This window comes from Oncorhynchus clarkii, chromosome 16, assembly GCF_045791955.1.
Source record: "Oncorhynchus clarkii lewisi isolate Uvic-CL-2024 chromosome 16, UVic_Ocla_1.0, whole genome shotgun sequence".
NCBI classification, from domain to species: Eukaryota; Metazoa; Chordata; class Actinopteri; order Salmoniformes; family Salmonidae; genus Oncorhynchus; species Oncorhynchus clarkii.
The window spans coordinates 46440507-46455735 of NC_092162.1; the positions used below are offsets into that span (position 1 = coordinate 46440507).

The following is a 15229-nucleotide window of genomic DNA, read 5'->3' on the forward strand; positions in this document are numbered from 1 at the left end:
GTTGCCAGCTAACCCGTCTATGGTCTGTGGTCACAACCGTGTATACTGACTCAATATGATGATGCCTATGTGGAGGAAATTATGAGGGAAGCCAGACATCATATTTTGTATTCAACTCAAAGCTGTGTAAACAACAATGCTTTATCTCCATTGCAGTTCCACACGCTTCTTATGGGCTTATTAGTATTTACACCAAAATACTCTGTAACTCACCAGCCAGCCCATAGTATGCACATAGTTTGCATGCTTATAGTTTTTGATGACGTCAGTGATGTGGGCCTTACTGTTGGCTGCTGAAAACTATCTTACATGAATTTTACATGCAAGAAAAATCTCTGGCATATGACCTTATCACAAAGGCTGTTACAGGGGATTAACAATATTGATTTACAGCCAAATCAGAGGCGTATTTGTAACAAGCTGTGTCTGTTTTGTCTGATTGTGAACTGTGTTGAATGTGATTTTATGGTATCTAAACATGCAGACAAACAAACTTCCTTTTGTGCGATAAACACTTGTTTGCACTCCGGCCATCTTCCCACTATTTTCTCCTTCCAAAATGTAGCTAATCAGCATTTTCTATTCCCATTCTGGACCACTCTGATACATTACACCCAAGCGAGATAAAAAAAATTCAGACTGACATCTTCAAAAAGGGGAAAAGTCAAAGCCATTCAGCCGAGGACCCTTCAGGCAAACTAAATGCTTTCTTTTCTAGAAACAGCACAGGATCCTTGAAGAGGCCTCTGTCTTTGTGGGAAACAAAAGCCATCTCAAGCCTCTCCACATAGTTCTGATCTGTGTAGGTGCCAAGGAATCCAGACACAGCACTAAAGCATGAATATACAGCATACTGCACTCTATGCTAGAATGGACCATGACAAATGGCAAGGGTGACATGAAAACCAATCAATTATATCTGCATGTCTGTGCAAAAGACGCTAAAGGGTTTTAAATTATCTTTTGCTAAGGGGGCTTGGAGTCACAGGTCACAATCAGCTCTGACGATGACCTTGACATAAACCATTGAGGTTTTCGCAGTGACAGAGATATAACAATGTCACAGGGATGAGAACAGAACTTGAGTATGGCTCAGCCTCGTCTTTCCCACCACATCATTGTGATTGAACAGAAGTTGAGGCCCCTCAAAAAGGAAACAAAAGCGAAAAATGTTTAGCTACTTGGCTTTTGGCGTGGATTTCTTCTTCCCATGTATTTGACTTGAGCAGGGTTTCAGTCTGACCAGTGCCATGCACCAGATTGCACGGTGTGAAGGGCTCGAGAGACGCACAGCTCCGTGAGGACAACAAGGTCTCTGTGTCCCGTGGGTCCCCTTTGGCATGTGTGGCCAGGGCTTAGCTAGGAGCAGATGGCATGTGGGAGGATATCTCCATCTCTACCCAAGCTGCCAGTTCAGGAATGGAGACAGAGGCAACCCATCACTCAATACACAGCGTCATCAGCAGGAAGTAGAGGTTGGGAGGAGAGAAATTCCACTTAAGAGGGACCGCTCTATTCTTCTCATCATTCTCATTTGGACTCTGTAACAGTGCGTAGAAATCAAGAACTTATGTTATATTACAAATCACTGTATCTCTTCATTGCCATATTAAATACATAATCAATTACTGCTTTTAACTCCCAGTATCAATGACTCTCAGCACTGCACATTTACATAACTGGAGGTTTAGATCTGCCGAGTATTGGACCATTCCATGTGCCATGCAAATCGGTTTAAGTATAAATTATAAAGAGCATGTAAGGTTTCCATTTGAAGTACAAATCTTCAAATCAAAAGAAAATATCTCTGCAAATGAGGAGTACAGCTCCCTTGAGAAAAAGACCATTGGCAACATTCTGACAGCACGCCAACAGCTTAGACCTACACAGAGAATCGTGGGAACTATGCTAAATATTCACTCCGTTTGTCTGATACAAACGTGCTGATTCAGTGGAAGATGGACCCACCCTCTTCTCCAAAGTGGATGTGGTCTTTTAAAGCTTGACCCTGCCTATGGCTATAAGAGGTCTCAGTCAGATACAAACAGTTGTCATGGTGTGTTCGTCAGAGAATACGATCTTTACATAATGTCCATGTAGGACTTACGTGCACATGCCAATAGCCTTTCATGTATCTACTGGTCAAGTAAAGACATTCCACGAGAGAAACATTACTTTTTCTTCAAGCTATAAATTGTTCCTTTACAAAGTACAACAAAAACCTAAACAATAGTGTTGTACTGAGCTCGTTAAGGAATGGTCCACATTCTTCAAAATGGGGTATTACATTAGTTAGTTACCAATGAGCAGTAGAACATTTGACAGTTTTCATCAAGATTTCTCTGCATTCAAAAGAATCAGATGAAATTCAAGGAAATAAAACAAAGTTACCTGCGGTATTTCCTGTCATCTCTCTTTCCTTTTTTGACAGATTTAGTTCTTACATTGAACAGCCCTTTTCCTCCATCGGTTTCTCAGTGGACTCTGATCTTCTCTGGTCTAATGTGTGTTATCAGGAAAAACGGGCATTCTTTCCAACCACATGCAGGACACGTGTCAATATTTCATGAGGACTTCAGAGGTTAAAATCAGGTCAAACTCTGTTCTGGTCCCACGACTTGTCAAATGGGCACCATCTGTGTAAGTGTAATGTGGATGCAACAAACATAACGTCATCTCTATCCATTGTGACAGATCAGCTGTCACCATCAGCTGAAAAAGAGGCAAAATGCCTTCATAACATGTAATTTCTTCATACAGCAATCAGTCAACATGGGGAAGAGGACTATCATATGGCATAGATCGAAGATGATTTGATGTCTAAAGTAATTTCATTTATTTTGTTATCTGTGCTTTTGTTGAGTGAAAGGCTGGGGTTTACTGAACTTGTGTCTTCTCTCTGGCTGGCACATGCACACTCATTCTCTTTCTAACAAGGCATTTCTGTCCCAAACAAAGTGTGTCCTTTATAGTGACTGACCAGGGTGGGTACAGCCTCTAGACGCAGGCAGGCTGCCATTAACCCCTCAAACTCCAGCAGTACAAAGTCAATACCACAAGCTGCTTTTTAATTGCTCAATTGTTACATCACCAATCCAAATCTGGGTGGGGAATTACTGGGTCTGAAAAGATAGATATGTTACTACTTGAATGTAAAGGCCTCAGCTGAGCACATCATGAGATATTTCACAATTATGTGAGGGACAAGTTTGCTGTACACTTCAGAGCTTTTAAGAGGCTGAGGCATCTTACAAAACACAGCATATCATGTTTCAATAATAATGTGTTTTTAAAAATATATAAATAGGTTTAACATTAACAAAAATGTTATAATAATATGAGATAACACATATCACTAGCAGCTACACGAATTCCCTCAGTGCAAACATCTTCAATATACGGTCAGTGCTAGACCTGGGTTCAAATACATGTGATTTAAATACTTATTTTCTGTGTATTTGAGTATTTTCAAATAACGTGGCCAGAATCAACTACTTCTATTGGAATTATTTGTCAAATTATTCCATATAAATAGCCTTCTGCTTGAAAGTATTTTCAAATACCTCAGTTAAATGAATGGGAGTGTATTTGAGTATTTTCAAATACTTTCCAAGTGTATTTCCAAATAAATTCCAATATTCAACTACTTGTCTTAAATTAGTTTTTACAAAAAATGAAATACTTACTTCCACATGTCTTTAAAAGTAATTGAAATACCCTAAATAGTATTAGAACCCAGGTCTGGAAGTGCAAATACACTTAATAATATTCCATAAAGGAGCGCATCCTCATTCATACCAATACATATACAGTACTGAATATATATATATAAATTACTATGCAGTTTTGATTTTGCATACATAAATGCATGACAGACAGAGCCCTTTGCATGGAGTAACAGAGCTCCAACTATGTATTTCCTCATTTTGGTGTTCATATATAGAAACACGTACTTACACAGTCATTTAAACAGAAAGGTGTATGTGAGCATTTGGGAGGAAGGAAGAGTTTGCTAAAACGTTTTAAAAATAAAAACAGGGTAAAACTACAGGCACTGAGTAATAAAACCTAACCTGTGACCTGTGACCTAGGACCCTCAAACCCAGCTCTGCTGCATCTCCCAGGCTCTCTCACTGACCCAGTCCTTGGTGTGGCTCAGCGCAGTGCGCTCCTGCCCCAGCACCTTACACAGCCTGGCCATCTTGGGCTTGTTCCTGTCCAGGTAGACCTGGGTGTCAGCCTGCAGCTGCTCCATGGCCCTGACGCTGCTCTCATCCAGGGATACCTCGGCACTCAGCATGGGGTTGAACCTGAAGTAGACGTTTGGGGCCAACAAGTCGTCCAGGAGGGTGTGGACCCCCTCTGTGTCGGTGGCACTGCAGATCAGGTGGTTGATCTTGGCACGCAGGCTGGTGGAGGTGCCCGGGCTCCGCTTAGCATTGTCATAGCGACCGGTGCCGAGCGACAGGACACACTGGTAAGGCTGGTTGGGCCACAGGAGACGGCTCTCGTGGACGGCGAGGGCACAAGGGTTGTTTAGAATGAGGCCACCATCCTACAAAGGGACATGCATTTTGAGTCAGGATTTGTTGGTACGCATGGTATGCAATGAATTTCATTGTACATGGGGCATCTCACTCTGAATGAAAAAACATTACAGTTTTGCACATATCTTTCCTATCAAGGGTCCTGAATTCCACACCCCTCTCAAACAACAGAAAGTGTACGGGCATTAGCTTAATCTGTGCAATGCTTTTATAGCTGATTTCACCTCTATAGAACCACAGCCTCAGTCAGCATAGGCTATCAGAAACAGAGAGAAGAAGCCAATAAAGTCTAACCTGATGGATGTCACTGTGTAAGGGGAATTCCTGGAAGTATCCCGGGGCAGCGGACGACGCTCTCACCGCCTGCCACATCTGGTACCCAGACCCCCCTGCGTAGCGGCTGAGACGGCCTGGGCTGTGGTTGTAGTTCCTGAAGATAAAGGCCTTGGGACTGGTCCCCCAGTTCACCACGGCGCTCACCGCTGACACCTGAACAACCATTTAGAAAAACACCATGGTCAATTTTCACCATATAAATGTAAGAATAGGTAACACAAAAAAGGGCGGAGTGAGTAGTGGCATTACCTTGGGGCTCAACTCATCCCTGGCTGTTTTAATCAGAACTTGGTCGCCCATCTTCTCTCTGTAGAAGGTCCAATGAAATACAAACAGTACACAGATGTGAGCAGAACCATGGCTTGACATTTTAAGAATTCAGGAATTCTTCATTATGATTCAAGCACGGTTGACTGAACAGTAAAAACTGGCATACCTCAGTATCATCTCCCAGGTCTCGGTGCTGTAGTAGGAGTGACTCCAGCCCATCTTCACTGTGCCCACCAAGGGGTTCTGACGGAACACATCCGAGCCAAAACGACGGTACATATCTGCACACTCCTCTAGAGAGAAACGGGCCAGGCCAAGCATGAAGGCCAACACTGCCCCTGCCACACAAAAGGACAAATGAAAGGAAAGGACAGATGAGTTGCATGACAATGGTTAAATGATTCAAGCTCAGGTGTTGAGTCCTCGATGTGTAGGTGAGTCAGGGTTTGTCTTACCTGTGCTCACTCCACAGATGTAGTCAAACAGCTGGTGAACCTGCTTGCCTGTTTCCGCTTCCAGCTGCTTGAGGACCTGCAGTGGCACCACCCCTCTGAAAAGAGACAGGGGAGAAAACAGAAAAGTGATTCAAGAGAAAAATGTGCTTGTACGCCTTTATAACAGTTACAGTTCATTGTAATACTTCAGTAGGTTAACCATGGGGAGAAGGATCAGTACCTTGTGCCACCACCATCGATTGAGAGCACTCGGATTCCACGACCTTTGACTGGATCCACATAGCCAATCAGAGCCAAGGTTTCCCTAATGACACACTGAAGTTCCTGGTCTTCTCTATGGCTACGCCGCTGTCTTAAGAGCTGAACAGCAGCTTTCTCCTGGAATGAAAGGCATACTATTTGATTAGAGATGATTGAAGTAGTACATGACTGATAAAAATCACAACATAGGCATCATCATCTATAATCTTCTTGAATTATGGTTCTCTGGGTTGTGGGGGGGGGGGCGCATGGCTTGTTTCTGCAACTTCACTATTACCATTACACTATGTTATTATCAGTAGCATTTCATTATTAGTATTCAAGTTATTATTAGGTCTAGATATTAGTCTCGTATACAATGTCAGATTGGAGAGGAATTCTGAGAAAAAAAATCCAGATTCCGATTTTGACGCACTAAGCCATTCACACCAAGTCTGATGCGTTTTTCCATCCACTTCTCTGAACAATTCGTATAACGTCACCAATGCTGCTGCGGTCATTCTCTGTGGCAAAATGCAGTTCAAAGTGGCTAGAGAGGACACAGTAATGAGCGAAAAATCATATACTACTGGAAAAATAATATGCTATTGAAAATATTAAGGTATAGGCTATGCATCCGATACAGTTCGATGAATCATGAAAGGAGCTTGGCTACGTTTCATTCAGTTGCACAACATTTAATAAGAAAGGAAACGCAAAACTGCCACCTGCTGTTACTCTTCGCACAAATGTCACCACCTCAACAAGACAGGTTTTTTTCCTGATTAAAGAGATGAAGGCCTATTTTAGGAACATTTCTGAATGGACATAAAGAATTTGTGAACTCATACACGCACACCAACCCACCGACCTAAAAGAATCCATCAATCAACGGACAGCATCTCACTCAGACACATAAGCAAATAACAATTGTCCTTTCCCAAAAATGTATTTAAAAAAGTATTAAATATCTGTTCTGTAGGATTTAAAAAAAATTGTCTACATTATAGGATGATGCTTAATCAATGTAGTCTATAATATAAATTGGCGAGGAAAGTTTTAAAGGGGAGATAGAGGCAGCTGTGATACAGGATATGAAGATGAAATTGACAACCATTAGAAAATAGAAGAAAATGCAGGCAACCTCTTCATAGCCGGCCCTAATGCCTTAAGATCAGTCTGTCCATAGCCTAATGATCAGCCTGTCCATAGCCTAATGATCAGCCTGTCCATAGCCTAAAGATCAGTCTGTCCATAGCCTAATGATCAGCCTGTCCATAGCCTAATGATCAGCCTGTCCATAGCCTAAAGATCAGTCTGTCCATAGCCTAATGATCAGCCTGTCCATAGCCTAATGATCAGCCTGTCCATAGCCTAATGATCAGCCTGTCCATAGCCTAATGATCAGCCTGTCCATAGCCTAATGATCAGCCTGTCCATAGCCTAATGATCAGCCTGTCCATAGCCTAATGATCAGCCTGTCCATAGCCTAATGATCAGTCTGTCCATAGCCTAATGATCAGCCTGTCCACAGCCTAATGATCAGCCTGTCCACAGCCTAATGATCAGTCTCTCCACAGCCTAATGATCAGTCTATCCACAGCCTAATGATCAGCCTCTCCACAGCCTAATGATCAGCCTCTCCACAGCCTAATGATCAGCCTCTCCACAGCCTAATGATCAGCCTCTCCACAGCCTAATGATCAGCCTCTCCACAGCCTAATGATCAGCCTCTCCACAGCCTAATGATCAGCCTCTCCACAGCCTAATGATCAGCCTCTCCACAGCCTAATGATCAGCCTCTCCACAGCCTAATGATCAGTCTCTCCACAGCCTAATGAGCAGCCTCTCCACAGCCTAATGATCAGCCTCTCCACAGCCTAATGATCAGCCTCTCCACAGCCTAATGATCAGCCTCTCCACAGCCTAATGATCAGCCTCTCCACAGCCTAATGATCAGCCTCTCCACAGCCTAATGATCAGCCTCTCCACAGCCTAATGATCAGCCTCTCCACAGCCTAATGATCAGCCTCTCCACAGCCTAATGATCAGCCTCTCCACAGCCTAATGATCAGCCTCTCCACAGCCTAATGATCAGCCTCTCCACAGCCTAATGATCAGCCTCTCCACAGCCTAATGATCAGTCTCTCCACAGCCTAATGAGCAGCCTCTCCACAGCCTAATGATCAGCCTCTCCACAGCCTAATGATCAGCCTCTCCACAGCCTAATGATCAGCCTCTCCACAGCCTAATGATCAGCCTCTCCACAGCCTAATGATCAGCCTCTCCACAGCCTAATGATCAGCCTCTCCACAGCCTAATGATCAGCCTCTCCACAGCCTAATGATCAGCCTCTCCACAGCCTAATGATCAGCCTCTCCACAGCCTAATGATCAGCCTCTCCACAGCCTAATGATCAGCCTCTCCACAGCCTAATGATCAGCCTCTCCACACATCCAACCTGTTTTAAAAGAAGACCAATTCATTTATTTACTAGCAGGCAATGAAAACGTGAATTGTATAAAAGAGCATCAAACGACAGTTGGAAAGAGGAGGAGATGCAGACAAAGTTAGCAAAACTATTGCTTTTAATCATTACTAAACACTCCCGCTATTAGATAACTTTATTTTCATATAGAAAACTTTAATACAAATAAATCGAAAATGAATGTAGACGTATTTAAATGGTTTTACTGGTTATTTTATTTTCATGGCCGTCTTCATCCATAACTGTAAGTTACATGGTTATCAATTACCGTCACAACCCTATACAAACTCTTAAAGTACCTACTCTTGTAAAGACATTCAATGAGGTACAAACCTGCCAGACCACTGCTTTGCATCCTGGGTGTCGGATAAGGTGTGTGTTGAGCTCATCGACAACTTCGGTGATGGCCTCAGGAGAGAAGGCCTGTTGTAGACTGGACACCAAAGAACGGGTCATCTCCTCTGCCTGTCTCCTGCCCATCACCTGAGGAAGGAATGATCACATTGAGAGCTAAAGGAGGATATGCTCGCTGTTAGTTTTAAATTCAATCAGGTAAAATGTGGTAATATCAATATTTCAGTATCTGGTTCTACAATAGAAAAAAACATGTTAATGTTAACCTGGCTGATGTAAATTCATCTAAAAGCAGAAGCAAGCACACAGATCATTTGCATTTCCTGGTTGTGTTGAAGGTGACTCACCATTCTTCTAAGTGTGGCCTCACTGAGCATAGAGGCAGGATGGGCCTGGTTGCTCTGAGCCCAGGAGCCCCCCAGATACCCCCCCAGGAGGCTGGGGATGGCACTACTGGGATTGAGAAGGCACTCCATGAAGGATACAGCAGGCTGTGGTTTCGGGACCCTAACGGATCCATACTCCATCTCCCATTCTCCCCTGCGTTCCTCGATGGGACCTCTTTCTAACTCCTCCTCCTCCACGGCATCATAGCTGCCTTTGAAATAGCTGTTGACGTAATTAGCCATGTATGCATAGTTCTCACCGAAACTGGTTGTGATGTTACTGATGTGGAAAAGGGATTTGGGACGGATGGGTGGATCTTCCTGCTTTAGCCCTGTGGCTGATTGTTCATGTCTGGAGGTAGAAGATTTAGAACACTGCTGTTGATACGTCCTGCTGTTTGGCATGTGGTCCGCAACCAGATGTTCTGTTTGAGGTGGTGGTAGTTCAGTTTCGTCTGTAACGGTTTTGGCTCCAAAGTATCTGTTGACGTGCTGGGCAAAGTGTAGGTAGCCCTCTGCCTCTCCCTCCCAGCTGTTGGAGATATCTGCACGTTCAATGGCTGGTTTCTGAATGGCTGGGGTCTGAGCTACAGCTGCACTAGTCTTTAAATGAGCCGTTTCAGTTTCCTTTACACTTTCAATGTAACTGATTTTTTGTGTTTTCCTCCTCCTCATCCTCCTGGTCGACACTCTGCTTGAAGCCAGATCCTCCAGAGTCTCTTCCAGAGTCGAACCTAGGACGTCCTGTGCCGAACCTTTGGTGAACACTGACTTTAGGTGTTCATGTGATGAGTTTATGTGATGAGCAACATAACTGTAACTTTCCCCAAACCTGGAGGCAATGGAACTGATGTGAAATAACTGCAGTCCACCATATCGCTGGGGGGCGGAGCTTGTCTCTGTCTGGCTGTCTGACGTCTCAAGATCGTTTTCATTTTCCAAAGGCTGCTGTGTTGTTGTCTCACTGTCCTCCCTGGCTGCCCTGTTACTTTGACTACGCCTCTGTGGCCTTCTGCCCAGACTCTCCTGAGTTGTGACGACAAACCCCACATTCCCAGCAACAGAGGACAGCTGGGTCACATCCTTTCTCTTGAAGTAAATATTGATGTGTCTGGAGAGGCGATTAAAAGAATCACCCAGACAAAGCATGCTCAACTGAAAGGGTGTCTGGCTGTCCTCCTGAAGGCTGTCCTCATGAAGGACCCCGATGGGGGCCTCAGCCTTCAACACATCCCTACTAGAGGTTGAGTAGACACGGGCCGCCTGGGAGTATCTCACCCCTCTGGTACCACCCCCAAGGAGGTACTCAGCGGTCAAGCTCATGTGGTTGAACCTCAAGCTCTTGGGGGCTCCTTTCCTGGCAAAGCTGGGAGGCAGGGGAGAGGAAGGCAAGGAGCAGCTACGGAAGTCCAAGGCTAGGGGTGTCTTGGCCAGGTGAGGGAAGGTTCTAAGGATGGTTATGAGGTACCTGAGCTTGCAGAACAGTCTTAACGTCCTCCCTCCCAGGTGACTCACACACAGGTTTATGTTGAGGAACCGACCCATCTTTAGCTTGGATGTAGTTGGTTGGGGACAAAGACAACCAACAGTGGGCTAGGAGCTGGGCCTGTATTGGCTTAGGCTTAGAAATCAGAATCATTTGGTCCCTGTAAAATACAAGAGGGAGAGGTAAGCAGGTGCTTCCAGCAAAACTGGGATAGCTCTAGTTTTAACTATGCTTTCTGGAAAGAAACTATTTTCCCAGGGGAACAAATAATTACTTTTGAGGTAACTACAACTATTTGAATAACAGATCCCCAAAAAGTACTACTTCTGTAAACTATTTCAATACAGATCTCAGAAAGCAACTTCTTTTAAAATGATTTGAATACAGATCTCAGAGAGTAGCTACTTCTGTAAACTATTTGAATACAGATCTCAGAAAGCAACTTCTTTTAAAATGATTTGAATACAGATCTCAGAGAGTAGCTACTTCTGTAAACTATTTGAATACAGATCTCAGAGAGTAGCTACTTCTGTAAACTATTTGAATACAGATCTCAGAGAGTAGCTACTTCTGTAAACTATTTGAATACAGATCTCAGAGAGTAGCTACTTCTGTAAACTATTTGAATACAGATCTCAGGAAGTGATTGCTTTTCTGAAACTGTTGGATTGTTTGCCTTCAACTAATGGCAGGGCTGAATGTGGAACTGCATGTTGAAGGTAGAAATATAATGAATAGAGGACACAATATTCTATACTATTCCAATCTGACAGATATATTTGAAGAGTTTTGTTACACAAATCTATATTTCAGTATTTTTTTGTGTGTGTAAAATATTACTGTTCTCAGATTCTTAATTTATTGATTTTAGATGTATTAAAATTAGTTTTGTTGCAAAACGTTATATATCCACTGTTTGGCTGAAATGGAATGTTCGTATCATGTCAATTTGACTTTGATATGTGATTATCTCACCTAACTATTTTAAGATTAATGCACTGACTCTTGATAAGAGCATCTGCTAAATTACTAAAATGTCAATGTAAATATTTTACATACAGATCTCACATTACTGCAGTGATTCATTTTTGTATTTAAAAAATATTGATGTCACAAATGTATCATTTGTACAGTTCTTTATTTAAAAAAAGTTATTTGTCACATTTGACTGTGTAAAACCTCCTAGCAGTACTACTTATTTCTCTGAGAGTGAGGCAGATGGCATTTTGCAACCATCAAGTGATAGATTTCAAACAAATTCATGTCTGTCATTGAACAAATCCATTCCATCTCTTTCAAAGTTCTTTAAACAATGAAAGCAATAAAAGTTAACTCGCCAACATTTCTGAAAAAAAAATAATTTGATCTACACCATACATTTCTATCTGAACATTTTGTACATGTCCATTCTCCCGAATATATTTTGAACAGATAACTGTTCTTGTTTCAAACACCATTTTTAAAGGGATAGTTTACTCAGCATACAAACTAACATGATTCTCAACCTACCTTGTATTTGATTCAAGAAAGCAGTTTTGGGATATTGAGTTTCCTTTCGACACTTAATAGCCGTATTGTTACAGTTAGCATTCTCAGCAAGACAACATTCAAAGTTATTGTGCCTGTAATAAAACTCATTATTTTTGGAGCAAGAGTTTATTAGCATGTTGTTACATAATATTTTGGACATAGCATTTGAATTGCCTAGCAATGAGCTGAGACTTTGACGGTTCCTTATTCCATGTATGTAATAACTCCATTATTATGCAATTATAAAGACATTTTCAAAGTCCTATGGAACAGGAACGTTTCAGTTACTACACTTTTTTTTTTACATGGTCAACATCACTTGAATGATCTACCTTTAATAAAAGGGATGTCTGTCTTTATCTGATACAGTATAGTAGTAGTAGTAGTAGTAGTAGTAGTAGTAGTAGTAGTAGTAGTACATAGATTAAAACAATTCCTTGAGAAAAAATATTTTGGAACATCACTTGAATGCTATTACACCAAGTATGGCTGGTGTCAAGTGTTACTGTATTAACTTATGTCTCACTCATTGTGAAAATATATGTACCTCGTGTATTTAATTCTAGACTATACTCTATATTAAGATTAAACTCTAAGAGCCCTTAAAACCATGTTCTTATGATCATATTTTTTACACTAATTCAACTGTTGTAGTTTTTGGTTCTTCATCAAATATTTGTCAGCCTTCAAATAAATATGTGATGTTTTTAAATAACTTCCATATATTCAAATACCTTCAAATATAATTTGTTTTTCTGCAACCTGTATTTGAATATCAAAAGAAAATAGTTGCCTTTTAGTTGAAACTACTGTATATAAACTATATTTGACTACCAAAATATAACTATTTTCTGCCCAGCAGGTCTGTTTCCCATAAACAATCAAGAGTAGCTGGCTGACTATTCTAAACAGATCAAAATCCATCTCAATCTGACCTGGAAACAATGTCAAATGTCTGTGTTGAGGTGGAGCCTTTATTTGTAAACAAGCTAAAGAACACAACATTTGGACGACATCTGCCATTCAAATAATTAGGTCAACATTGTCTTCCCTTAAATGACAACATGAGGTCAAAAAACATCCTGTCCTGCAACCATGTGCCCTCATCAGTATGGCATATCAATGTCTCTACCACATCACTACAATACGACAGCTGGCAATGAGGTATATCTTTACCTGCCACAATAACAACTAGTGGGGAGGGGGGTTGTTTTGATACATTGTGTGTGTGTGTGTGGTCCTGGTCATATTTTATAAACACCTCTGACAAAATAGACATGCTGTCCCACTCATCCCTCGTAACTGTAACATGACACCAATGTCAATCTGAATACTGGGATATGTATTAATAAAACACTTTCTACTAAGTCAACTATTAGGACCCAGGAAAGAACTTAGCGGAGGTATCCCTTTAATGTGACAGAAATCTGAGAAGCAGAGAGGATAGTTTTTACCTCATTTCGCCCCAAAAACAAGATATGCCTGTGTCTCTACACGTGGACGTGTCCCTCCTAAATGCAACGCAGTTGCGGTGCATAAAAAGGGAGCACAATTTAATTGAAAATAGCAACTTGCTATTTATAGTATATTGAACATCAAGAAATACTGTCAACTTGCACCAAGGAAGGTCAAATGCACAGATTTGTCCAGTCAGGTACTGCATGGTTAGACAATGTTCACCATAACCTTGAGACAACATACAGTAGGTTCTGATAAATATGAGGCAAGAATAGATTAAACATTTACCTGGGGCAACTCTTCTCCTGTTATCCTCCGCTTTCTTCCTTTAATGTTTTGATCTCTATCCTGAAACAGTTTCTTATTAGATGTCCTGCAGGGCAACCCTTCAAAGGAACAGACACTGTTTCTGTTTTGATACTTAATCTCATCCTACCTTCCTGTAGGGTCTGTATACTATTGGCTGGTCTGAGCGGAGGGTTGGGCATAGCAGCCCTCTGACTGACCAATCCTCTTTAAGACCGCAGATCCCTCTGCTTAAGGTCATCTGCTGTTACCACAGACTCACTTCAGGCTGTGAAGTACATGGAGTAGATATCTAAATAAAGAGAAGGGGCAATAGGGATTTCAGAGTGAGTTGAGAAAGTCACAACTTCCATTCTAGCCAGTACATATTTCAGACAGATGTGGGTGTCAAGTGATGTTTTGTTATGCTTCTCAGAACTAACATAATATAGACAGTATGCAGAGCTTCTCAGAACTGAAAAATGTACAGTGCATAGTTCCTATTTCACTAGCATTGTTAAAATTTACATTCCAAATATTTGCTATGTACTGTGCATTCAGAAAGTTCAGACCCCTTCACTTTTTGCTACGTTACAGCCTTATTCTAAATTAGATTTTGTTTTATGTCTCAATCTACACACAATACTCCATAATGATAAAGTGAAAACACTTTTGCAAATTTATGAAAAATAAATAAACAGAAATACCTTATTTACATAAGTATTCGGACCCTTTGCTATGAGACTCAAAACTGAGCTCAGGTGCATCTTGATCATCCTTGAGATATTTCTACAACTTGATTTGAATCCACCTGTGGCAAATTTAATTGATTGGAAATGATTAGGAATGGCCCACACACCTGACTATATGAGGTTCCAAAGTTGACAGTGCATGTCAGAGCAAAAACCAAGCCATGAGGTCGAAGGAATTGTCCTTAGAGCCCCTAGGCAGGATTGTGTCTAGGCACAGATCAGGGGAATACTATCAAAACATTTCTGCAGCATTGAAGGTCCCCAAGAACACAGTGGCCTCCATCATTCTTAAATGGAAGAAGTTTGGAACCACCAGGACTCTTCCTCGACCTGGCCGCCCGGCCAAACTGAGCAATCGGTGGAGAAGGGCATTTGTCAGGGAGGTGACAAAGAACCCAATGGTCACTCTGAAAGAGCTCCAGAGTTCCTCTGTGGAGATGGGAGAACCTTCCAGAAGAACAACCATCTCTGCAGCACTTCACCAATCAGGCCTTTATGGTAGAGTGGTCAGACAAAAGCCACTCCTCAGTAAAAGGTACACGACAGCCCAATAGGAGTTTGCCAAAAGGCACCTAAAGGACTCTCAGGCCATGATAAATAAAATTATCTGGTCTGATGAAACCAAGATTGAACTCTTTGGCC

At 41.8% G+C, this 15229-nt stretch overlaps 1 protein-coding gene across 1 annotated transcript; it reads right to left on the reverse strand.

The window, feature by feature from the left end:
- Positions 1 to 3051: 3051 nt before the first annotated feature.
- Positions 3052 to 14016, reverse strand: LOC139368594 (calcium-independent phospholipase A2-gamma-like). The gene is made up of 9 exons (XM_071107648.1): positions 13839 to 14016; positions 9038 to 10722; positions 8670 to 8819; positions 5829 to 5986; positions 5609 to 5703; positions 5320 to 5491; positions 5133 to 5190; positions 4842 to 5036; positions 3052 to 4555 (listed from the first exon to the last, which is right to left on the reverse strand). Exons 2-9 carry the CDS (start codon positions 10619 to 10621, stop codon positions 4097 to 4099), a joined length of 2871 nt encoding a protein of 956 aa, XP_070963749.1. The 5' UTR covers positions 10622 to 10722; positions 13839 to 14016; the 3' UTR covers positions 3052 to 4096.
- Positions 14017 to 15229: the final 1213 nt, after the last annotated feature.

Bases quoted from the DNA above. Each gene is read 5' to 3' on its own strand.
- LOC139368594 (XM_071107648.1), bottom strand. From the start codon at position 10,621: ATGGGTCGGTTCCTCAACATAAACCTGTGTGTGAGTCACCTGGGAGGG. The intron at 5,987-8,669 runs GTTTGTACCTCA...CTTTCATTCCAG, and splicing joins GCAAAGCAGTGGTCTGGCAG to GAGAAAGCTGCTGTTCAGCT. The intron at 5,704-5,828 runs GTACTGATCCTT...GTCTCTTTTCAG, and splicing joins ATCGATGGTGGTGGCACAAG to AGGGGTGGTGCCACTGCAGG.